Here is a 26,435-nt window from a genome sequence, read left to right as displayed (position 1 = left end):
TCGCCGCCATTACGCGTTAAAAAAAAAAAAAAAAAAAAAAAACCAACAACAAAAATGACAAAAATCTTTCCCTTCGTAAAACGCAATAACTGCACAAACCAATCAAAATACGCTTTTAACGATTCTTTTTTACAAAAAATATGAAGCATAAAACAAAAAAAAAGGCCTAAAAACGTTAAGAATTTTGATTTTTACATTTTTTTGGGGAATTTCATATAACAAAATGTGAAAAATATTGTTATTTTTGCAAAATTGACGCTCTTTGTTTATAGCGCATGATCAAAAAAAATCGCACAGGTGATCAAATACCACCAAAAGAAAGCTCTGTTTGTTGGCTAAAAAAGGATGTCAAATTTGTTTAGGTACAGCGTTGTACGACCACGCAATTGTCCGTTAAAGTCACGCAGTGCCGAACCGCAAAATAGGCCCTGGTCAGGAAGAGGTAAAATCTTCCGGGACTTAAGTGGTTAATCCATGCTGGGGCGCCAACTGAAATGCATAGCAATTTCCCCTTCATTCCACAACCTGCACTCCTTTAGTTTTCTCCCAATCAACCTCCCATGATGTACTCGTAGAGAAGATCCACTAATGTACACGATACCTCCTATGGTTTCTGTATACCATTTAATGATCACCTGTGTCCTTTATACATTTGTAAAGCTTTTTTGTATGGTTAGGTATACCTTCTCAAAAAATTTCCAATATAAAAATTAAAAAAAAAAAAATAATATGTATGGGTCAAAACGCACCGCACCACAGACATCGCATGTGATGTGCACAGGAATGCAGTGCAATTCATGTGGGAATCACATGCAGTGTTCCACACACAATAGTGTGAACCCAGGCTAAAGATATCAGTTTTTATTGAATTGCACAAATTAGGTCTCAAAAAAAGTGAAAAAATTCTGAAGTGAAACTTAGTCTGATTTGTTTATATTTATATTAATTACACATACACAAAAAGATAAAAACTATGAAAACTAATTAAAATGGATACCTCAGCGGTTTCAAGACCTTCAAATGTCAGGCAGATATCCAAGTCACTTTCTATAAACCCAAAGCCATTTTTTGAGGAACCAAACAAGTTAAGTCTTGCTCCTGTATAAACACAAAAAGGAGAAAACTATCTATAAATGTTTTTTTTTTTTAAACAGTGATTCTCTGGATGATAAAAATCAGGTGAGCTCTTTTGCTAGATTTTTCTGCAGACCTATTTTTTTGGTCACTGAATTTTGCTCTGTCCTCCGCTCCCCCTGGAGGAAAATTATACCAGCTAATGGACATACTTATTATAGGAATAAAGAAGCCGGAATTTTGCACACTTGTCTCTAGCCTCCATTAGAGTATACAGGACACCTACAAGGAAAAATACAGCAGGGTGTAGGTTATCAGGTATGTGGTGGAATTTTTTGTGGGGAGGAGAGGGTGGTGTTTTTGGGTAGTTTTCTCTTGGCTCCCTCTAGAAAAAGTCACAGACGCATGTAGATGTTTTTTGTATAGACGCATGTAGATGTTTTTTGTATATTGTTTATAAAATGCATAAAGCTTATACTATGTTGTACTCTTTTCAGGAGTGAATCAGAATCCCTGATGAAGATTTGTATGTTATAGATCACACATGTATCGAAACGCGTTGGATTGTGTACCACTCCTTTGAGTTACACCATGTTTGTATCATGTATCGTTACAATGTAATGGATGAGCTATTATTTGTGTAACAAGCTACAATACCCTGTATATACATAAGAGAAACATTATTGATTAGAAGTGATATCAATTTTCAATAAAATCTAAATAGTTTAGATCAACGACATTAATCTTCTTTATGGATAGAAGCCACTGTTACCGCTAAAGTCCCACATGTACTTAGGGGGTTTCCTTTCTAAACTATCTATAAATCTGTCCCTTATGTACACATTCCCTATCAGAAAGCATTTGTTTATAAAAATTGTTGCACAAAATCTTTAGCTCTTCTTAGCATTAAAAATATAATGCTACAAAATTAGGGGGCCTTTACATTGTTTCATCGCAATGGGTTAACGCATGTGTGCTCATGTACAGAGGTGTCCTCATCAGCTCTAAAAAAAAAACCCAAACATGCCCACTAATAACAGAAAACTATCTGCAGCTCAAACCGCTACTTACAGAACTTTAGGCCTAAAACCAGCATCAGATAAGGTCGGAACATCAGGTTGGTGGAACTTCGAGCACATGTTAAAGTGGTTGTAAACCTCAGACAAGAAATTGAACAAAGTATATCCTTCTATAAAGTGTACTTGTTTCAATTAAGAGCACTAAGGGTGATTTCTGCTGCTTTGTTCCTCTGCGTTCAGCATGAATCACTTCGGACAAGTTTTCCTGACACCAAGAGAAAAAAAGGCGACAGGGGAGAGAACTCCAGCAGATAGACCGATTCAGCTCTGTTCATGTGTGCTGTGTGGAGGGGGGGGGGGGGGGTTGTTCCTTACCGCCAATCAGATCTTAGGCTGGGTTTACACTAGCTGTGGCTCATAACAGGGGGTTTGGTGTGTCCCTGTTCTCAGTTTCAGGTGCGCATAAGGTCTAAATTTTTTGGCTGAATTCTCACCTGAAAAAAAAAAAAAAAAAAAAAAAAAAATGGACCAGAAGACACACGGGACCCTTTTCTAGTGTGGACTGTGGCTGCCCCGGGGCTGTCTGAACCGGCTTCATTGAGAGCCAATCACACTCCCATCATGCGAATTGGATGCGGGTTTCCCCACATCCAATTTGAGATGTAGGGAAACCCGCATCGCGGGGGAAGCCAATCACACTCCCATCATGCGAATTGGATGTGGGGAAACCCGCATCCAATTCACATTCGTGTGAACCCAGCCTTCGAGCTCTCTTCACTGAACTCTGCAGGTAATTTCAAGCTCTTATTTCCCTTTTTTTGGAACCCTCAGACAAGCTTTATAATTCAGCACAATGAACGGATTTAGAGAAGAGTGCAGATAAACTGGTACAACTTATGTTTGAGGATTTGTTTCACCTCTGTATCACCTGAGGCCAGTCACTTTACTGGGTATGTGGAAGAGTTTACCACCCCTTTAAAGTACCAGGTGGCAGCCATGTAAATCTGGCAAACAGTAGGCTGATGGAGCCAACGAGAGTTACACCGACTTGCACAACACTTTACCAAGGGTCCCGTAAGCATGTAAGCTGCCTATTAGGCTGAACAGCCAAGGCCAAAAGTTTTGAGGATGACACAAACTACATTTCACAAAGTCTGCCGCTTTAGTGTTTTCAGATACTTTTTGTCAGATGTTACTACGGTATGCTGAAGCATAATTACAAGCATTTCATAAGTGTCAAAAGCTTTTATTGACCATTGCATTAGGTTTATGCAAAGTGTCAATATTTGCAGTGTTGACCCTTTTTCAAGACCTCTGCAATTCGCCCTGGCATGCTGTCAATCAACTTCTTCTGGGCCATATCTGCACTGATGGCAGCCCATTCTTGCATAATCAATGCTTGAAGTTTGTCAGACTTTGTTGGTTTTGTGTGCACCTGCCTTGAGGATTGACCATAAGTTCTCAATGGGATTAAGTTCTCTGGAGTTTCCTGGCCATGGATCCAACATTTGTATATTTTGTTCCCCAAGCCACTTAGTTTTTACTTTTGCCTTAAGGCAAGGCGAGCCATCATGCTGGAAAATGCATTGTTCATCACCAAACTGTTCTTGTATGGTTGAGAGCAGTTGCTCTCAGAGGAAGTTTTTGTACCATTCTTTATCCATGGCTGTGTTCTTAGGCAAAATAGCGAGTGAGCCCACTTCCTTGGCTGAGAAGCAAAACGACACAAATGGTCTCAGGAGGCTTTACTGTTGGCATGACACAGAACGGATGGTAGCGCTCATCTTTATTCCCTGAACAAGTTTTTTTCCAGATGCCCCAAACAAACAATCGCAAAGGGGATTCATCGGAGAAAAATGGGATTTTTTTTTTATACAAACTGTAAAATCCATTTTCATCGACTGACAGCGCTCAATACAACTACTGTGTTATATTGCCTTCTCCAGGAGTAGGATTAGGCAGAACAAAAACACTTGGCTATGCCCATGAGCCATCCTTAGCCAGTATATACCCCTCTCTCTGCTCTAGGTATTCAGTTTAGTAGCAAGCAGTATTAGAAGTATCAAAACTCCTTAGGGGGGGGGGGGGGTGCTGTGTCTGTCAAACTCAGAGAAATTAATTTTACGGTGAGTAAAAAAAAATAAATTTTCTCTGTCGTTCATTGACTGATACACCACTCCATAAATCATAGCTACTGGGATGTCCAAAAGCGAAATGAGGGGTGGGAAAAAGAACCCAAGACTAATAATAGCTCTAACCAGGACACAGGAGCCTTAACCGGGTCACATCTAGGGAAAAAAAAAAAAAAAAAAAAACCATCAAGAGAACAGCCCCTCAAACAGCAGCCTGCAAAACCTTGTGGCCAAAAGAAGCACCCACAGATGCCAAAGTATTTACTTTGTGGAATTTGGTGAAAGTATGCACCGACGACCAAGTGACAGCCTTGCAAACTTGAAATATTGACACCGGATGACGGAAGGCCCAAGAAGTACTCCAGTAGCCTGAGTAGAATGCACCATGAAAGGGAAAGGAGGAACCTGAAATTTAATAGAATAGGCCTGAGTCGAGCCTTCTGGAGATGGTAGCCGAAGAAGCGGCCAGCTCTTTCCTTGGTCCTTGTGTAACCACAAAGAGCGAGTCTGACCTCCGAAAGGACGCCGTAGCTGCCAGATACACCCAAATCGCTGAACCACATCCAAGGTAAGCAAGGCAAATTCCTTGGCATGAGCCAGCTTGGGACACGGGGAAGGCAACACAATGTCCTCATTCAAATGCAAGTCAGACATTTTTGGGCGGAACTGACTGACAGGGATGAAGAACCACTTTATTTCTATGGACCACAAAATAGGGACCAAGACAGGAAAGTGCCGCCAACTCCGACACCCTATGGGCCAATGTAATGGCCACCAAAAATGCCACCTTCTGGGACAAAGTAGGCAAGGGAATATCCCGAATATTCTCAAATGGAGATTTCTGGAGAACCGAGAGCACCAAGTTTAGATCCCATGGCAGCAAAAGAGATGATACAGGTGGAGCCACATGTCAAACCTCCTGAATGAAGGTACAAACTAAAGAGTGTATGGCTAGGGGGGGTTGCTGAAAGATTACCAAGACAGACACCTAGCCCTTGATGGTACTCAAGGCCAACTTCTGCTCAGATTGTGAAGTCTTTATTTTTTAAAGAAACACATTATACTTGCCTCCTCTGTGCAACTGGTTTTGCACAGGGAAGCCTCCTCTTCTCGAGTCCCTCTTTCCTGGCCCCTCCCTCCCATCGAGAGCCCCCACAGCAAGCATTTGCTATGGGGCACCAGAGCTGAGGCTCAGTGTGTCCATTCAGACATGGGGCTGCCATTCTGCCACACCCCCTTTGTCCTGATTGGCTTACTGAAAGCCGCAGCAGCCAATGGCGCCACGGCTGTATCTCAGTCAATCAGGAGGCAGAGCCCTAGGACGGTTGAGGGACTCGTGGACATCATTTGACAGAGAGAGGGGGCACAGGTAAGTATTAAGGTTTGGTGTGGGGCTGCTACACCGAAGCCTCATCTTAATGCATATAATGCATTAAGAAGAGAAGAAAAAAATAAATAAATAATAACTTCCTGACTTTACAACTCTAACTTCCCGTTGAAGAAAGCCAAGATCTAAACCACAGAAAAGGATCGAGGACGGGCGCAAGAACGTACGCTTTCCACGTACAATGGTAAATCTTGCTGGAAGTAGACTTCCCCCACCGTCGCTATAGTAGGGAATTACTGATCCAGACAAACCTCTATCCCTCAGTACCTGGCTTGCAATAGTCAAGCCATTAAAACCAGCAACTGTAAAGCAGGATGGTAGATCAGCCCTTGGGACAACTGGTCTTCTCTGAGAGGAAGACCCCAAGGGACATTTACAGCCACTAGAATGATTGGAAGATCCTCACCCTTGAATTCCCGCAGGAACTGCAGAAGAAGCTTGAGCCGAGGCGGATACTGGCCTTACCGTGCCCCTAGGATGCTTGCGGCGTCTGCCAGAGGAACCCGTGGCCTCGCCACGGACTTCGGTATCCTCCTGTGGAGCTGAACCTGCTGCAGGAGCTGCATGCAGGTCTGTGCAAACAGAACTGTCTTGAAGGTGGATAACACCAGACAAAGAACCTGCATGCAAGTCGGGAGAGAGAACGATCTGGCAGCAGCTGGTGAACCAAGGCCTGCGAGATTCCTGAGGTCTGTCCAGAGGAAGGGAAGGACCACCCTGGTCAGATTCGAAAATCGGACCTAGGTAAATCAATTTCCTGGACAGGTATAGGGGAGACCTTAGGTATATTGGGTGTCACCCGAACCATTGCAGGAATACTATCTGCACACGGAGACTCCAGGCCTAAAAACCCAAAATGGAAAAAAAAAAAAAAAAAAAAAAAAAAAAAAAACTTTGCCCCCCTTTTTGGTACCCCCAAAATAATCATTTTGTGGATACCCTTGATGCTCACAAAGGAGATCTACAAGAGGTGGAAACCAGCGAAGATGCCCACCCCAGTAGTGGGTGAGGGCAGACCTTCATGCTGAAGGGGGGCCTTGTCTGCAGATCTGGAGAAGCCAGCTCTAGGCTTACCAGACCAAGTTTGCTTGAAAAAACCTCCCAGGGAAGACTTGAAAGATCCCATTTCCCTCATCTGCAGTCCCGGGAACACTAAATATTTTTTCTATGGGCAAGGGAGGGGGGAGGCCCCCCCCCCCCATCTGCGATGAGGCTCCTTTCCCTTACTAGACTGTGGCAAGAAGGTGCTCTCCCCCCCCCCCCCCGTCCCGTGAGACCCATGTCTTCACCCAGAGTAGCCCCAAACATTTGATCGCCTAGAAAGGGCGGATTAATGAAAGCTTTCTTGCAGACCAATACTTAAGCCACAGCACGCACCTAATCACCACTTCTGAAACAAAAAGCTTGGACAGCACAGGAGCTGTATCCAAAGCCGCTTCACAAAATCTGCAGCCCCAGGACCACCTGATCTGCTAAATAAACATAAGCAGCAGGAACCTGCTCACTCCCCAGACCCTGGTGCAAAAGCTTGGCCCATTCAGTTAGGGTCTGAGACACCGGGCCGAAGCCAAGACTGGTCACAATGCCAAACCAGCCATAGTAAACATGCTGCATGCCACAGCCTCCCCTTTCATGTCAGCCATGTCCTTATAGGACAGGGATTCCTCTACTGGGATCATGGTTGCTTTTTCAACCTGGAAACAGGAGGATCCACCAATGGTTGACTAGTCCACTTTTTTAAAAGTGAATCCTTAAAAGGAGTAACATACTGAGAACCGTTTGGGGACCACAAAGTAACTTCGGTTGTTCCCATTCCTTTTAGGTAAACCTGTCAAAATAAGGCAGATAAGGAAACCCCTTTGAGCGAGGTGACTTATGAGCACCAAAAGACACCGCCACATCAGCTGCATCCTCCACTTTTAAAGTCTCAAGCACTGCAGTAATGACTGCGTCTGCAAGCGCTTTTTCATTCGCTACTGCAACAGTGGATGAATCTTCCTCACTAATCGGACGGATCCAGGGGCGTGATATCAAGTTCCCCTGGACAGACCACAGCCATGGCGGCATCAGGCTCAGAATCCGATAAAACAGACTGAGCAGGAGAAGGTGGGGGACGCTTCCTTTTGGGCCTTTGCCCACATGCCACTTCCACCCAGGATACTAAGGACTGTAGGACCGCCGTCAGCGCAACCATGGGAAACTGGGGTTCCGAAGGACCCGAGGGGGTCATATAGGGGAGAGGGGACCCTGAGGCTCCATAGAAAAAAGGAGACCCTGCAGTACAAAAAGATTTTTTGGCACCACTTCGGTACCCTGAGCATTGGGGATCCTTATCAGCAAAGATACAGGGACACCCAAGGACTCACCCTACCAGCCAGAGAAGCACCACAACTCAGACCCAGCAACACTATGAACGACATCTACTTCATATAATCCTGGGTACAGAAGAGAAAGGAGGAGCTCTAGCATCTCACCAGACCAAGGTAAAATGTGTGCCGTGATGTCACCGGGCTGCACAAACATGGCCATCAGTCGGCGACCAGCCAAACCCAGGGAAAACAGGTGCCATGATGTCATCGGACCTCCCAAATATGGCCGCCCGAGATGCCGAGAGCATACTGCCAGGATCCCCCCTGCATGGGAACCCCCCTGAAGGTAATGTACTCCCCAGGCAGGGCATATGTTAGGGAGACTCCGCTGCGCACTCTGCGCTGCAACCCCCAAACTGCACCATACCCACATTGCACCAACACAGTAGAGCATGCATCCTGGGATCGCCGCTGAACCCTCTATACTGGGACCCCTCCAAACCAAGGTACTGCACCCCATACCGCCAGGGAAGGACACATACCACCCCAGGCCCTTACAGAGGGGGGTTGGCGGGGGATTGCCCCGATCCCACAGCTGAATCAACTGGAAGAGAAGGTCCTGGCACTTGCTGGACTTTTGAGTGCCATGAAATCTTCACAAATGCAGTGGAAAGGTTTATGGGGTTGAGTCCATTTTAATAGCAAAGAGGGACTTTACAAGTCGTCTGATCACTCTTCACAACATTCTGGAGTATATGCAAATTGCCACTGAGGCAGCAGACTTTGTGAAAAATAATATTTATGTTTCTTAAAACTTTTGGTCACCGCTGTATACAAGGCTCATTCCTTCCCAGACAAAATGTGAATGCATTTACCCATTTTTTATTTAAATTCCATCCCCCCTTTTTTTCTTTAACTTGTTGAACCTAAATCCTAGTAAGCCAGCATATTTTAAGAAAGTAGCTGAATTCACAGTGTTCAATTTTAGATAAAACCTCTGAGACATATGGAGGCTGACCTCATTCCACAAAAGCTAGCTGTCAGCCTTTCATGCTGATCCAATGGTTTGAGCCACAGACCCGATTGTTTCAAGTCAGTGCCTTAAATTGAGATATTGTGCAATAACAGCGCTACAGCTAGGGAACTAGTAAATGTTAGTTAAAAGTTAACAAATGCAACCCTGGTATATTTCCCTCAGTACAGGTTTTTATTTAGGCCAGTATACGGTATGTGCTGTGTAGACTGCATATTTACCCTGAAATTCACGTCTTATAAAATCTTCCAGATCCTGTCGTATATGTTCCCTGGCTTTACCCTCTAGAACTGATGGAGAAAAATCCGCTATGGGACAAAAGAGTAAATGGTAAGAAAGGCAAGTATATTTAACAGTTAACTTTTGAAAACAAAAAATGGTTGCAGACTTGCTTGATTCAGTACATTCAAATTTACATTATTGAATACAACCAGCCATCATAATTATGTTTTAAGGAATAGACAATTGAGTAGATCGAAACATTACCAAACTGCCTGATGACCAAATCTTCAGCAGTGTTGCTCAGACAAGAATATAGCAAAAATTTAGAAGAACATGCCCTTCATTTTTGTCAAAGGATAGCATGGGAGTGGTCATAGACAGATTTTCCACTATCACCTTCTTTGGATAAATAATCACCACCTCAAATAGCTTTCACACAGAAAAATTGATCACATTAGGTGACTTCTAAAAACGTACACTACTCAAATGGCAGATGTATGGTTTCCTTAAAAAAATCTGTGTGACAAGGTCCCAATGGATGTAGGTATCGTCTTACTCCCATGCTGCATACAAATTCTACAGCAAGGCATTGAATGGGTTCGGGTTTTCACTGTCCAAGAAGTACTATGTAGTTAGGTAATTACTACTTTGAATTCGATCACAAAGGTGTTTTGCTTTGCGATAGACATGCTATAATAAATGGGTCAACAACAAGCAGCATTAAATTGCTATAAGCATGAACGCCGCCTCTACGGAAAAGGAGTTTCAGGACATACTAAAATATTATAGTACAATTCTGCGTCTACTTACTGTAACACTGCATACAAACTTGATCCAAAATTTGACAAAACTTAGATGTTAAAGGTGGTAAGGGTTCCAGTTCAATTTTTTTAAAGTCTTCTGGGCAATCTTTTTTTAGATGTCCTTCTTTCTTACACAAGTTACACACGACAGTAGGCAGCTAGGTTCCAAAAATAAACACATTGTGCACATTAAGAATTTCAGAGGGCTAGCCTATCAAACCAATTTTCTTTTAGGCTACATGCAACCCCATCACAACTTTGCAGCCCTTGGCCAGTTTTTAGGCCTCCTTTTCATGGCTGTTTAGCCTCTTATACAGATTCTAGCTTTAAGATTTACCAAATTCTTGCAACTGGAAAGACAGGTGCATGCAAATGGCTGCGGTCGCCTGTACACAGTATTGACGGGCTGACAGCGGAAGTTGTTGCTCACATTTAGCCATGCGCCAAGCCGTTGCCTGTGGTTCGGGACGGGTGTCCGAGCATGCACGCAGGTAACCACATTTTGAGCGCAGCTACAGGTTGAGAGGCGCCCTCTGTCAGCCTGTTAATACTTTGTACAGGCTTAGGTTGCCGCCATTTACATGCACTTGTCATTCCAGCTGCAAGAATTTGCTTATTCTTGCCGCTGGAATTCGGTGTATGCAGCTAAATGGCCGTGTAAAGGAGGAGACCTAAAAACATATTAGAAAGAGGACCTAGCTATATGCCAATTGATAAATGCTATATGGCTTTACAATTGTACAGCCGAGTACTTTGTTATCATCAGGTATACAATTACTATGTTAATAACCAAAATACATTCACATTTACAGGAATTCATAAGATGTCACCCTACACTAAATGCAACCCCTTGTATTTAATTTAATTTGCCCATGGGGTTAAAGGGGCAAAAAAATAAAAAAATACCAGGAGGTCTGGTGACTAATTGCCCTTGAACAATACAATAAGCTAGCATGGAATTCAGCATCCCTTCCCTACTGCCTCCTGTTCCCCGAATGACTTAACCAACTTGTGAGGCTTGTGCATCGCAGTAACTAGATTTGGGGACTGCTTTAACTTCACACAAAACTTTTAGATGTAGGGTCTGTGAATGTTCTGTATAGCGGAAAGGGAAGAAAAAAAAAACAAAAAAAAAAAAAAACAAAAACAACCTCAAGAGATGTATTATGAAGAGTTGGTGGTTTGAACATTAGAGAAGGTTCACCAATGTCTTCTGCTAACTGAGCAGATCTAAAACCACAATCTGTATATCTGTAAACTACAGTTCTAATTATCTAACTAAATTAAATGTATTCTGCATCTATCCACTACTAATACATACATAAAAAATGACCAGGACTGCCGCACTCAGTAATAGATTTTTGAATCTGGATCTCCTCATTAACTTGAGTGCAGCAATTCCAGTCTTTTTTCTTATATGTGGCCCGTGGGAGGGCTGGATTGCTTGCACCAAGAGAGCCGTTTGTCTCACCTGTATACAAACACATATACACACACCAAAAATTAAAGGAACACTTTTTAATCGGAGTATAGCATCAAGTCAATTAATCTCCTAGGATATGGATTTGGTCAGTTAAGTAGCAGAGGGGGTTGGTAATTCATATAAGCTGCTTTGGGGTTCATGAAATTAACAGGGGCACTAGATGGGAAACAAATGGACAACCTCCAAAACAGAATGGTTTTGCAGGTGGGAGGTCAATGAAATTTTCTTCCCTACTCTGCTTTTCTGACTGTTTTTCACTAGTTTTGCATTTGGCTAGGGTCAGTGTCACTACTGGTAGCATGAGGAGGTACCTGGACCCTATAGAGGTTGCACAGGCAGTCCACCTCCTCTAGGATGGCACATCTATATGTGCCATTGCCAGAAGGTTTGCCACCATTCTTAAGAGCATGGAGGAGATTCCAGGAGACAGGCAGTTATTCTAGGAGAGCTGGACAGGGCCAAAGAAGGTCCTTAACCCATCAGCATGACCAGTATCTGCTCCTTTATGCAAGGAGGAACAGGATGAGCACGACCAGAGCCCTACAAAAATGACTTCCAGCAGGTCACTGGTGTGAATGTCTCTGACTAAACAATCAGAAAAAGACTTCATGAGGGTGACCTGAAGCCCCAACGTCCTCTAGTGGGCCCTGTGTTCACTGCTCGGCACCATGGAGCTCTATTGGCATTTACCATTGAAACCAGAATTGGTGGGTCCGCCGCTGGCGCCCTGTGTTCTTCATAGGTGAGAGGAGGTTCACCCTTAGCACATGTGAGATGTGAAAGGGTCTGGACAAGCCCTGGAGAATGTTCTGCTGCCTGTAACATCGTTCAGCATGACCGGTTTAGTGGTGGGTCAGTGATGGTCTGGGGAGGCATATCCATAGAGGGACGCATAGACCTCTACAGGCTAGACAATGGCCCTCTGACTGCCATTCGGTATTGGGATAAAATCTTTGGAGCCATTGTCATACCCTACACTGGTGCAGTGGGTCCTGGGTTCCTCCTGGTGCACAACAATGCCCAGCCTGATGTGCCGTGAGTATGCAGCCAGTTCCTGGAGGATGAAGGAATTTATACCATTAAATGGCCCCCACGCTCGCCTGACCTAAATACAATAGAACACCTCTGGGACATTATGTTTCGGTCCATCTGACGCCATCAGGTCGCACCTCAGTCTGTTCAGAAGCTCAATGATGCCCTGGTCCCGACCTAGGAGGAAATACCCCAGGACACCATATGCTGTCTCAAAAGGAGCATGCCATTTTGAGATGCTGCAATGAAATTTCAGAAAAATTGACTAGCCTGCTGCATCATTTTTTCGGGGTGTCTTTGAATTCAGCCCTCTGTAGGTTGATAATTTCCAACAAACAATGTGGCATCCTTTCCTTCCTAACACATTACCCAGTCTATATCAGTATTGAAATCCAGCATGAGATTTTTTTCCCATTGAGACCTGATGTGTTTTCAAAGTGTCCCTTTGATATAAATGTGTGTGTGTGTATATATATATATATATATATATATATATATATATATATATATATATATATATATATATATATATATATATATATATATATAACACACACAGGCTACTAAAGATAGCAGCTTGTTTTTAATGAATTGCACAAATTAGGTCTCCAAAAAAAAAAAGAAGAATTGGATTTTTGTCTTACCATAAAATCCTTTTCTCTGATGTTCGACAGACACAGCTCCAGAATCTTCTTCACCATTGGGTTATGCTGCCCCCTACAGGAGTAGGACACTAGGCAGGAAAAAGCTTTACCACACCTATGGGGCAGTCCCAGGGGGTATACTCCCACTTCCTGCTATAGACATTCAATTTTTTTTCTGCCTAGTCAGGAGTAAGGACCTAGTTCCTTGCTGGCATCTCTGGTCCTAGCACTTTTTTTTTTTTTTTTTTAAAACAAAAGTGTTAGGACCAGAGATCCCAGCAAGGAATTAGGTCCTTACTCAATGGTCAAGAAGATTCTGGAGCTGTGTCCGTCAATGAAAGAAAGAGGAAAAAAAAAAAAACCAGACCAAGCTTCACTTCAGAATTCTTTCAATCTCGAAAACCTGGCATTTTTTTTTTTTTACAGGGAGATTATATCTATCTATCTATCTCACACACATACATATATACACATACACTTTTTTTCACATTTATTCATACCTTGCCTCTGGTGAAAGTAGGCTTGCAAAACTCATAAAATAAAGTAGTATCCTTCGTGCCAGCGCTTTCAGAGGCCATCAGTATTTGCTTGGCATCTTCATCGTCTAAAGAATCAGGAAGTTCTGTATTACCCTTTTCATGGTCTTTTAAAATCGTAGACACAGGTTCTGTCTGCTGGTCATCTTCAGACAACAGATCATCTGCTGAACCAGTGTATGTATTCTCTAGCTCTTCATCTGCTGTAAGACTATCCAAATGCTCCCTGCGATTTAAAAGCAAGCTATTTTCTTCATCTTCATCCTCATCTGAATTATTCACATCTGCCAAATCAAATCTTTGGGTCTCCAAATCATGTGCAATCTCCTCTAGTTCATCAGTTCCCTCTGTGCTTGCTTCATCCAAGTCCACCTTTTCAGCATACATGTTGGTGTTCTCCAAACTAAAGGCATGACCTTCAGCTCCCAAGCCTCCTTCAAAGTCAGAAAGGCTGTCCGTTTCTTCATTTCCTGCCACATGAGCCTCACCGCTCTCACGGTCATCATCAAAACCACAGCCCATCAAAATGTAATAATTTTGTCTCTTTTCCTTTGGTACAGGGTGGTCACTATCAGACCCTTCATCAGCACTATCTAGATCTTCACAGCTCTGGATGGCATTTTCAGGGTTTGCCAGAGTTTCCTCTGTTATACAATCATCTTCAATAGTAAGATCATGCAGTGTATCAAAAACTAGCTTTTTATTTACTGCTTTACGGTTTATGCCTTCATAGTGGTTCATGGTAACTGAAGAAGCATTCAGTGTGTTGTCTATAGCCAAATGTTCCAGTTTTTGACTTGCATCAAGAACGAGGTTGGATTGTGGTTCACTTTCACCATCAGTCTTGCCTTCTAGATCAATAACTAGAGTTGAATTGGTGGGCTTCTTCTTTGTGGATTTCTGAGACTTCTTTTGTGGCATGGCAAAATATTTGTATGTAGCCTTCAAACAGTGAAGCATGAACTCAAACACTATCTGACTGTTCAAGGATCTTGCAACATTCCTCCTAACAGAGTATGGATCTACATTTTAAAAATGAACATTGTTAGGCTTTTTACCATGTATATCAGGTGTTGTTTAAGACCAGAAAAGTAATATTACCTTCCACAGCAACACGTTTTTTGGGCCAGTCTTTCAGTTCCCTAGATATTTTCTCCTTAACACGAACACTGATGACAAAGTCACCGATATTGAACTCCAAAGCATAAAATCTTAACAGATCAACCCACAGCTGACCAACAGAGGCAGAACATTGTTTCTTGACAGGAAATACGACTGGAACCTGCAAAGATCAAATACATGCTTATTGAAATCAATTTGGTTCTTAAACGCCCTAGACCACATACAATAGAAATATACAAGATTTATAAAGTGCCAACAGTTTGTGCAGTGCTTTACAATATGAAGGGAGACAATACAGCAACAATACAATTTGATACAAGAGGGTTAGCAGGGTCCTGCTTCTGGGAGTTTAAAAAAAAAAAAAACGGAGTGATGAACTGATGGGTGAAAAATAGATCTGGTTATTAGCTGAAGGCAGCATAGGCTTTTCTGAAGAGATGAATTTTCAAAGATAGCCTAAAAGTGGACAGAGTAGGAGATAACTGGACAGATTGGGGTAGGAAGTTCCAAAGGATGGCAGAAGCTCTGGAGAAGTCCTGGAGCCAAGCATTGGAGGAGACAAAGGAGCTTGAGAGCAGGAGGTCTTGGGAGGAGCAGAGAGGATGGTTTGGGTAATATTTAGAGACCAGATTGGTGATGTAGCCGGGGGCAGAGTTGTAAATGGCTTTGAATGCTATGGTTAATGTTTTTAAATTTTATTCGCTGGGAAATGGGAAGCCAGTGGAGGGATTGGTGGAGAGGGGTGGCAGACAGAGCAGTTTGTAAGATAGAGTCTGGCAGCATTCATGACAGACTGAAGAGGGGATAGCCTGCAGACAGGTAGGTGGTAATATAACCATAAAGATAGTACAAAACATTCAAACAATGGGAGTAAGGTATACAAAACACATGTGGAGGACCCCAATTGTTAACCATTAAAGTGGAGTTCCAGCTTCAAAAAAAAAAAACACGCGCTGTAACTGCTGACATTTAATATAGGAACACTAACCTGTACAAGGATTTGCTCGACCAATTAAGACCTAGTTTCAAGTTAGCCTGGAAATCCGCTTAACCAGTTCCGGTCCGCACGCCGCAGTGTTACTGCGGCATGCAGCCCCTCCTGCGTGCACCGACGAAGGTAAGGTCGCGTGCCTGGTGCTAGGGGGCCTGCCAGCCAACCGCGATCGCTCTCAGCTGAGAGAGGACGGGCAGCTGTTGTAAACACAGCTGACCGTTGTTCTCTCTGGAATGATCAGAGCGCCTGTGATCCTTCTATATAGGATCGCAGGTCTCTATGCTCATTACAAAAGCCAAACCCCCCACAGTTAGTAATCACTCCCCTAGGCTTACATTTAACCCCTTGATCACCCACTGTGTTAACCCCTTCGCTGCCAATGCCATTACTACAGTAACAGTGCATATTTTTAGCACTGATTACTGTAACAATGTCACTGGTCTGATGCGGCGGTACCATAGAGCTGGTCGTAAACCGGAATGTCTCTGGCCCTCTCTATAAACCTGGAAGCCAGAACCTCAAACTTTACTTCCAGCTCCGCACTGCCATTTTTTCTGCCAAGCAGCAGATCTCCATTTTTGATCTAATGAGAGAAGAGAGAGATCTGGGGTCTTACAGATACCAGTTGTCGCCATAAAGAGGATCATGCCTTTTTTCTATCACAAGAGGCTTATATTTTCTTGGACTTGGAATAAAAGTGAAGAAAGGTAACAAAAAGGAGAGCCAGTGTAACAATACATAAAATTTTTTAAGCGCCCGACCCCTTGTGCAGAAATGAACGTATACTTAAGGTGCACCTGAATACGGACAGTGTTTGCACAATACGTGGCATCACCGCAAACGTTCTAGCGAGAGCAATTTTAGTGCTAGACCTCCTCTAACCCTTAACTGGTAACCTGTAAAAATGTTTTAAGCATCACCTATGACATCTCAGAGAAAAGGATTTTACGGTAAGACAAAAATCCAGTTCTCTTTTGTTCACCGACAGACACAGCTCCATGTCTTCTTAGACCCTTGGGATGTCCCAAAGCAGTATCAATATGAGGGGTGGGAAAAACAGCAATACACAACTCCCAACAAGGGCTAAAACCAGGTAAAGCAGGAGCTCAACCATGAACAACTGGAGCTCACCACTAGGAAAAAATACCCCCTCAAGAGGCATCAAGAGGCGGGACCGCAGCCTGTAAGACTTTGCGGCCAAACGCAGTACATCCACCTTATAAAACTTTGTGACAGTGTACAGATGACCACGTAGCTGCCTTGCACACCTGAAACACTGGCGCCTAATGGCGAAAGGCCCAGGAGGTACTGAACGCCCTCGTAGAATGCGCCTGACAGGGAAAAGAAGGAACCTGACCCTTAATAGGCCTGCACCACCGTCTGCCTGATCCGTGTTGAAATGGTCGCAGCAGATGTAGCCTGCCCCTTACGATGTCCATCCGTAAGAACAAAGAATTGAATTTCTGAATAGACTAAGTCACCGCCAGGTACACCTGAATTGCCCGGACTACATCCAAGGAACGTAGAGCAATTTCTTTAAGGTGTTTCGACTTAAGACATAAGGACGGCAACACAATATCTTCATTCAAATGAAACCCGAGACAACCTTAAAAAGGAACGCCTGACAGGGCCGTAACACCACATTGTCCCTGTGAACCACCAGATAAGGCGACCGACAGAAAAACACTGCCAACTCTGACATCCTACGCGCAGAAGTAATAGCAACCAAAAAGGCTACCTTCTGCGACAAAGTGAGCAGAGGAAGTTCACAAATGTTTTCAAAAGGAGGCTTTTGAAGTACCAAATTGAGATCCCACAGAGGTACCAGGGATTGCAGCGGAGGAGCCAGATGGCAAACTCCCTGCACAAAAGTGAGAACCAAGGACTTTGCCACCAACGGCCTTTAAAAAAATATGGCCAAAGCGGAAATCTGGCCCTTGATGGTGCCCAGAGCCAAACGTTGATCTGCACCTAGTTGTAGAAACTCCAACAGGCGAGACACAGAAAAGGAACGGGGAGAAACCCAGAGACTCACACCAAGTAATGTACGCCTTCCAAACTCGCTGATAAACCTTCCTAGAAGCAGATTTCCTAGCTTTCAACAGCATAGGAATCACCGACTCCGACAGCCCTCTGTCCTTCAGCACCTGGCTTTCAATAGCCAGGCTGTTAAATCCAGCGACTGTAAAGCAGGATGGAAGATTGGTCCCTGAGACAGAAGATCTTCCCTGAGAGGAAGTTTTCAAGGAACATCTGCTACCAGCCTTACCAGGCATGCGTACCAAGACCAGCGAGGACGGTCTGGCGCCACCAGAATTACTGGAATCCCTCCTACTTCGGTTCTGCGCAGCAGTCTTGACAGAATCTGTATTGGAGGAAAAGCGTAAATCAGACAATACTGACCACCAAGGCGTCGGCCAGAGAATCCTGAAACCTTGACACAAACCTCTGCACCTTCCTGTTGAGACAGGAGGCCAACAGGTCCACATCAGGGGTCCACCACCGGGGAGACAATTTATGAAACACCTCCGGATGAAGAGACCATTCTCCCTGATCCAACATCTGCTGACTGATATAGTCTGCTTGCCAATTCTCTACCCCTGGAATGTACACAGCTGAGAGGGCTGGAACATAGTTCTGCCCACCTCAGGATGCCGGCTACTTCCTGGGCCACCAGGGGATTTCTCGTGCCCCCTTGAGGATTGACATATGCCACAGCCGTGGCATTGTCCGATTTTATCCTCACCGGGCATCCCTGCAGACGATCCGTCCACTGAGACAAAGCCTGATCGCCCGAATCTCCAGGCTGTTGATCGGCAGACTGGAGTCCTCGTCCAAACACCTTGAACTGAGTATACTCCCAAGACACCTTCCCCATCCAGACCGACAGGCATCCATGGAAATCACTGTCCAATACAGGGGGAAGAAAAGACTTTCCCAGGCGAAGCACCAGAGGTCAGAGCCACCATATCAGAGACCCTCTCGTACCCTGACTCAACAGGATCAGATTCGCCAGCGACTACGGATCCTTGTTCCATTTGGCAAGAATCTCTTTGCAAAGGTCTGGTATGGAACTGAGCAAACGGGACCGCCTCGAAGGTGGAGACCATCAGACCCAGCACTTACATGCGACGGTTGGACAACAGCAGCTGAATCGCATCCTGCAACTTCAGTAGTTTTGCCTGTTGAAGAAACACCAAGGCCGATGCTGAACCCAGCGTCAGACCCTAGTCCAGCTTGGTGAACGGAGTCAAAGCCGATTTCTGAAAGTTCAGTGCCCATCCAAACTCCTATATAGTTCACACAGTAATGTCCAAGTCGACTTCTAGAGCCGAAAAAGACTCTGCACACCGAAGCAGATTGTCCAGGTAACCTAGTACTGCGATCCCCTTCTGCCGGAGCAATGCCAACACCGGGGCCAAAATTTTTGTGAACACCTGAGGAGCTGAAGCGAGACCAAAAGGCAACGCCATGAACTGATAATTCTCTTTGCCCACTGCAAAACGAAGAAAATGCTGGTGCCCAGCATCTATTGGAACATGAACGTAAGCATCCTTGAGATGGATAGAAGCCAAAAGATGCCCTGGGTGAAGGAAAGCCACTACCGTGCGAATGGACTCCAACCGGCACAAAGTGGTTCAAAGCCTTGAGGTCCAAGATCGGGCAGACCTTGCCTTCCTTCCTGGGAACGGTAAACAGATTTGAATAAAAACCTTGAAAATGTTCCAATGCAATGACTGCTTGTGCTAACAGGTCCTGAACTGCCCCATAGAGGCCCTGATCGTGAGACAGGTGTAAGTTGGAAGGAAAGAACCTTGCCAGGGGCAACAACCGAAGCTCGATCTTGTAACCAAACTAACTCAAGGACCCATTTGTCCTGAATGAGCGAGGTCCACGGGTCCAGAAAGAAACAAAGTCGCCCCCCCATCCCAGATATGGGTGAAGGCACCCCTTTAGGCTGGGAAAGGCTTGTCGGCGGAACCAACAGTGCCTGCTTTTGACTTACCATTCCAGGGTCTATTGGAGCCGCCCGCGAATGTACGGGTGGATCTTGAACCCTTTTCCTGTGATCCAGTCGGACGAAAGGGACGCTTGTGAGCCGAGAAAAAAAAGACCACGTTTACGACGAGGTGCCTTGCCCCTAGCAACATGCGGAAGTAAGGTACTCCTACCTCCCATAAGGCCCCTTAATGATCTCCTCCATAGAGGCATCGAACAAACGGTCACCTACAAAAAGGTAGATTAGTCAACACTTTTTTTTTTTTTTTCCAGAAGCCTGGTCGGCCGACCAGTACTTCAACCAAATCATGCAGCGAAGGATCACCGCCGCCACAGATACTGTCAGCCAAAGGGGCCGCATCCAAAGATGCATCATAAATGTACTGTAGCCCCTGGATCAACTGATCCGCCAACTGGAGGATGCTGAGCCCCTTCAAGATCCTGGCGTGAAATTTTTGCCTATTTCGTTAAGGTCTGGGATACCTAAGGTGATAGCAAACACCGGCCTCAAAATTGAACCTGCCATGCTGAAAAGGTATGGAACCAGAGCCTCAGCTCTCTTGTCCACAGGATCCTTAAAAGAGATGATCCTCCGCCGGCAAAAGTGTGGCTTTATTTAGCCTGGAAACCTGAGAGTCCACCAACAGTGGAACAGTCAGTTTCTTCAGGAGAGACTCCTCAAAGGGATATCTCCTAGCGAAATGGTTAGGTATTCCAAAAATGCGTTTCGGGTCAGCCCCCCTGACTAGCGACATCTCGTCAAAATAGGAAGGAAAGCGGAACACCTTAGTCACCTTGGAAGATCTGCGGGTGCCAAACTGCGCTGTTGTCGCCGACTCCAACTTTAAAGTTTCCCATACTGACACTATCAGTGCCTCCACCAGCACCTTTTCATACATATAGTTACATAGTAGCCGAGGTTGAATAAAGACAACAGTCCATCCAGTTCAACCTGTGTAGGTGTGTGTGGCCGCAATCCTCTCTCATACCCCTGAATGTTCTGATCCTTGAGATGTACGTCCAAGAGCAACTATACTTCCCGCCGAAACCACCTCTTGTGGTAGAGAATTCCACAATCCTGTAGCCCTAACAGTAAAGAACCCCCTGCGTTGCCTGAGGTTAAAACGATTCTCCTCTAATCGCATTGTATGCCCTCGAGTCCTCATGCAATCCTTTCGACTGAATAGCTTTTTTTCTATGCTGAGATCACCATTGAGGTATTTATAAATTGCTATCATGTCCCCTCTCAGGTGTCTCTTGTCCAGGGAGAATAAATCAAGCGATTGCAGACGATCTTCATAATTAAGGTCCTCCAATCCCCTAATTAGTTTAGTTGCCCTTCTCTGGACTCTCTCCAGCTCCAACACATCCCTCCTGAGGACTGGCGACCAGAACTGGACAGAATACTCCAGATGCGGTCGGACCAGAGTTTTATAAAGTGGTAGAATTATAGTTTTATCTCTGTAATACATCCCTTTCTTTATGCATGCTAATATTCTGCTGGCTTTGGCAGCTGCCGCTTGACATTGCATGCTATTGCTTAGTCTATCCTCTACCAAGACTCCCAGATCTTTCTCCATTTTTAATTCCCCCAAAGGTTCCCCCCCTAAAGTGTATTGTGCTTTTATGTTTTTAGTCCCCATGTGCAAAACCTTACACTTCTCCACATTAAACCTCATTTGCCATGTCGTTGCCCACTCTTATTTTGTCCAGGTCATTCTGTAGGATATCTGCTTCATGCTGTGCAGTTATTGCCCTGCCCAATTTTGTGTCATCTGCAAAAACTGATATTGACCTACTGATCCCGTCCTCAATGCTGTTTATGAATAAATTGAACAGGGTTGGTCCCAGGACTGAGCCTTGGGGGACCCCACTTACCACTCAGTCTGAGTATGTGCTATTTATTACCACCCTTTGGACACGCCCTTTTAGCTAGTTCCGTATCCAAGAGCAAACCTTGCGGTCGATGCCTGCAGAAAAAACCCCCTTGCACACCCCTACCGCACCACAAGAATCAACGCACCCGCGCCGCTGAATATAGCAGAGGAAGTACTGTATACCCACAGGGACTCACCACCATGCACCCAGAGCTTGATCCAGAGCGTCAAACAGCCTGCCATGCAGCGATCAGAAGGGAAGAGGAAGCGCTGACACTGTCACTAGAGGCCCCCGCCGCACTTCAAGAAAATAGCCGCCGCATAGACTACAATGGGAAACCTCAAAAAATGGCCGCTGGACTATACAAACATGGCCGCCGAGGCAAAATTATGGATATTCTTGCCGGACCAGGTACCAGTGCATTAGATTGTTACAAGTTTCAATTGCCAACATATTTTGTGAAGATGATGATTTAGTCATTGCCCAAATGCCACCCCAATTGCATACCCAGGTCCGAAACCTCCCCTTTTTTTGCAGGACATTAAAGCTTGCAACATCTTCCCTCCAAAAGGACAAGTCTTGGCTGGACTACATTTCCAGATGGCCTCACTTCCTGACAGCATGGCTTGAGGATTTCTGCCCACTAAGCACTTGCCCTTTGTTCCTGTCCTGCGGCCATTGACTGAGGAGCAAGCACCAATTCTAGCAGGTACTATCTTGCCAGAACCGATAAAAGCTGAAGTAATGGTATCTGTAATCTATTAGGCCATGGAAAACCCAGAAAGGACCACCATCGGCACCTTAAAAGATAAAAACCCTTTTAACTAATTTTCCTGGTGTTAGAGGTTGTAAACCGCCCCCCCCAAAAAAAAAGGCATAATGAGCCAGTATGCATTGCATACTAGCTCATTATGAAATACTTACCTTAGAACGAAACCCCCGCAGTGTGGCCCGCTCACCAGTGACACAGTCAACATGTTCGGCCATCCTGCTTCCTGGTTTGCGTCCTCCGGCCATCTGATTGGCCAGAGGCGCGATGACATCACTACCGTGCATGCGCGCAGGAGCCGCCGTTCATGGCACAGGGCCCTGAAGGAACGGCACGGGTGGCTGTTCCTTCAGGAGCGCATGCGCTGATGAAGTCATCGGCTGCATGAAAAGTAAATATCTCCTAAACGGTACAAGTTTAGGAGATACTTCCAGTACCTATAGGTAAGCCTTATTATAGGCTTACCTATGGGAACAAGTTATAAAAGAGTGGGTTTACAACCACTTTAATCCAGAACTGTAGGAATTGAATCACTATTCTTTATTGCAATAAAAAAAAAAAAAAAAAGTCTTCCAATCTTTAACCTATCGTTTCCTGGGATACATTTTATGACCAAGGAGAAAAGGTGTTAATATTTTTCTCTCAACATCCTCCTTTCTCAAGAACCCTCCCTCCCAGCCTCCAGCCAAAAATTCAGATTGAAGTTCAATCATTGAACACTGAATCCTGTGAACACTGAATCCTGTGACGATATCCTGTGATAATAAACCTGAACAATTCCATAGAATCCAGGGGAAAATGACTGCCAGAGACTTCAGAGCCCAGCTACATTTTGGTATCACGTGGCTATCCAAAGGGGTCAGCCTGAAGTGATCTAGCAGGACTTACATTTTCTAACTAACATTCCACTTCAACTTTCCTTGCATAGTGCCAAGTTTGCTCTCACAAAGCGTAAAACTATTCTATTAGACAAGAGCGATGGTGTGTTCCCACTTGGAGCTGTACTATTTAGGAAAGGCAAGAAACCAGTTTGCATACTAGCTGTACTATACACTGCACTCGTGTGAAGATGCGAGCAAGTACAATATTTTGTATTTTAAAATTATATGCGAGAGGGTATATTGGGCAGCGTATACTAGAACGAAAACTGGGCTAGGGTGCAGAAGTAGTATCATGTAAACGTATAAAACCTTTTCCAAGTTTCAAGTCCAAAGGAATTATTAGAAACAACTTTAAAGCACAAACCGATAGGGCCTTCAAAAGCATAAAACAGATTCAAGCTAGGAGTATCTCTATTCTGGATAAATTCTGCTAGGCACGATTAGCTGTGATTGAATTTGCTCTTGAAAAACGAAACATTTTAAACATCCAAACAATGATTAAAAACAAAATCAATAAACATCCAAAACAAATTAGGCAGACTTTACTTTTGCATGATGCATTTCAAAAAATTAGTTTCAGTGCCGGTTCACACTTGTGCGATGCGGGAAGGCTGCAAATTTGCAGCCTGTTCCCGCATCGCATCCGCACAAGAGGCAGTTCACACTGCCATATGCGATACGCAGTGGGTGTCAATTAAATGTTGACACCCCCAGTTTGATCGCATATCGCAGTGCGATCTGACAGTTCGCACAGGATCGGAACGCACAAGTGTTAACCACTGTGCGATCAGATCCTGATGCGGCTGAAAAAAAAAAGGTCCTGTGCGTCTTTTGTACGGGTGCAGTGCGAATTTCAGCCATACAAAGTTTATGGCTGAATTTGCATCCGCACAGGAGATCTCAAGTAATGAAGGAGCATTGCGCTCCGAATTACATGCGATCAGCGCACCCACAGTAGTGTGAACCGGCACTCAAAGTTGGGATTTTGTTTTTATAAAGCTAAAAACAGGTACTCACTTGTTTCCTAAAAATAAAAATTTAGATTTAAATTAGAAGTGACAGTGACCAGGTTTGGGACAATCCCTATAACGCTGACAGGGGTTCCTTAACAATTAGCTTTATACATATAGGTTTTAACCATTTTCAAAGAAAAAAAAAAATTTGACTAGGACATTCTTTCTAGCAAAAAATATTTTATTTTACATTCCTGCTGAATGTCAGTTAGAGCTAACAAAATTACTTACTTTTCCTTTTAACTGGCATTGCTCATTTAGGAAACTATCGGCATCCCCAGCAGCAGTCTGTTTCCAAATCACAAACTCGTTGTCAAGCTCACCCAAGCTAAACTGCCCCAATTTGGACATGGAAAAGCCTTCAACCTGAAATAGAAAATGCAAGACCTTTTCAAATCTTGTATTAAGGCTTTTAAAAACTGATTTGCTATGGCTCAGGGTCAAACGCTAAACCATTAATACAGTGAGGGAACTGACAGCCTTTCAGTTTTGTGCTCTGCATAGCTAAAAAGTGAGACTTTAGCGAACATACACTTTCAATCACAGACTGTAGGTTTTTTGCTTCTTATCTGTGATTTAAAGTTCATTTTACTACACATTCATGTATTTCTCAGATGCACATGAAAATTACAGCAAGGTACATTTCCAGTCATTTAAAGTTGAACTCACCAAAAATTAGTAAGTGTGTTTTTAGCAAGCAGTGAAGTAACGGAATAGGACTTGGCGTCTAGCACCTACAGTCCCTGTACAACAGAGCTCAGAGGAAGAAAGCACAAGGCGCTAGTGCGATGTGCTGCAGTGATCATGTGCCAACAAGAGACATCTGGATAGGAGATTGTAGAGTGAGAGAATCAATAGAGCTCCTCAGTGTGCTACTTCTCCTTTCACTGTCCTGCAAGTGCAACTGAACTACAGCAGAGAAAAAAATCAGTTCTACTGTCCTGTCAGACAATGTACTCTGTAGCATAAATGTAAATCTCAAGACAGAAATACAAATACTTTTTCAGATAAAACAGGTTCTGGAGAATTCAATATAAGCATTGCGTTTTCCACAGTAACTAAATACACCTAGATTACCATCCTGAAATTTTAAAGCTCTAGATCATTGCAAAGTGACAGTACATACCCATGATCCCAAATACACAGGTAGAACTGACTCCTTTCTTTGTTGAAGGAAGAACACAACCATGAGAGCAAGTACATATGGCGGCAAGCCCCCTTCTTCAGGTCTGTCTATGCCACAGAGCTGCAGACAAAGTGTTTAGAGAATGTTAGATAATAAAATACAAAAGAAACGTTATAAGTAGAAAAACATGGAACCAGAGGTGTTTATATGGCACCAAAAGTAACAAAGTGTGTGCCTAACGAGCCTCCTGATACTGAACACACTGCATGTAGGATTCAATAGAAATCTGTTTTGCCAGACCCACTGCCATCTCACAATTAAACTACCACTATTGGACATGGAGGACATAGAGTTCACATGGCACTCAGAAAATTTAAAGAAACACCTGCCCCTTTAATGAAAATTTAAGACAGAGTGGGAGGTGACTGCCTGGCAGTCTGACTTTAAGCCTAAAAGCCAAGTTACCTGACACAAGCAGAATAAAGTCAGAGTGCAGTTTAATGCCTTAGATACCCAGTGGTAGCGTCAGGGCTCTTGGGGGGAACTCTACATGGTGAGACCCAATTTTTAATTTTTTTTTGCATTGCTCTCTGCTTTCAGGAGTCATCTGGCAAAAAACCTACACAGCCTGCTTTGTGAGACCTGGACCACAGCAATTCGATTCAAGATCAAGGGCGATGCGGACAGGCAATATTGCATGACAAAAGTCACAAGCAGCTCTGGGACAATGCGTCCATGATCTGTGTGGATTGGGGGCATCAGGGGTCACCTCACTACCATCACATGGCTAGATTCCTCTCTGTATGACAAATACTGCTGTGTTTATTTTTACTTTTTTTATAAAGATGTATTGAAACCAAAAAAACATTGTGCCACACAGTGAATATCCCTGCGCATGTGTCAGAGGTTAACATCAATAAGGTTTAACTAAAAATTGATAAGCTTTAAAAAGGTTTTAATAACACTGTGGTCATTTCAT

The 26,435-nt window shown here is 44.1% G+C and overlaps 1 protein-coding gene across 1 annotated transcript in view; it reads right to left on the bottom strand.

The window, feature by feature from the left end:
• Window positions 1-26,435, bottom strand: part of TUT7 (terminal uridylyl transferase 7) — a 162,680-nt gene that overhangs the window by 68,841 nt on the left and 67,404 nt on the right. Inside the window, exons 10-16 of the mRNA XM_082272795.1 lie at window positions 25,457-25,576; window positions 24,562-24,696; window positions 14,776-14,956; window positions 13,639-14,696; window positions 9,987-10,137; window positions 9,176-9,262; window positions 998-1,098 (exon numbers count right to left, since the gene is read on the bottom strand). Coding sequence (XP_082128921.1) covers window positions 998-1,098; window positions 9,176-9,262; window positions 9,987-10,137; window positions 13,639-14,696; window positions 14,776-14,956; window positions 24,562-24,696; window positions 25,457-25,576 — 1,833 coding nt within the window. The remainder of the gene's footprint in view (window positions 1-997; window positions 1,099-9,175; window positions 9,263-9,986; window positions 10,138-13,638; window positions 14,697-14,775; window positions 14,957-24,561; window positions 24,697-25,456; window positions 25,577-26,435) is intronic.

This window comes from Pelophylax lessonae (genome assembly GCF_965119305.1).
Source record: "Pelophylax lessonae genome assembly, chromosome: 1".
NCBI classification, from domain to species: domain Eukaryota; kingdom Metazoa; phylum Chordata; class Amphibia; order Anura; family Ranidae; genus Pelophylax; species Pelophylax lessonae.
This window is presented reverse-complemented; position numbering and strand designations above follow the sequence as displayed.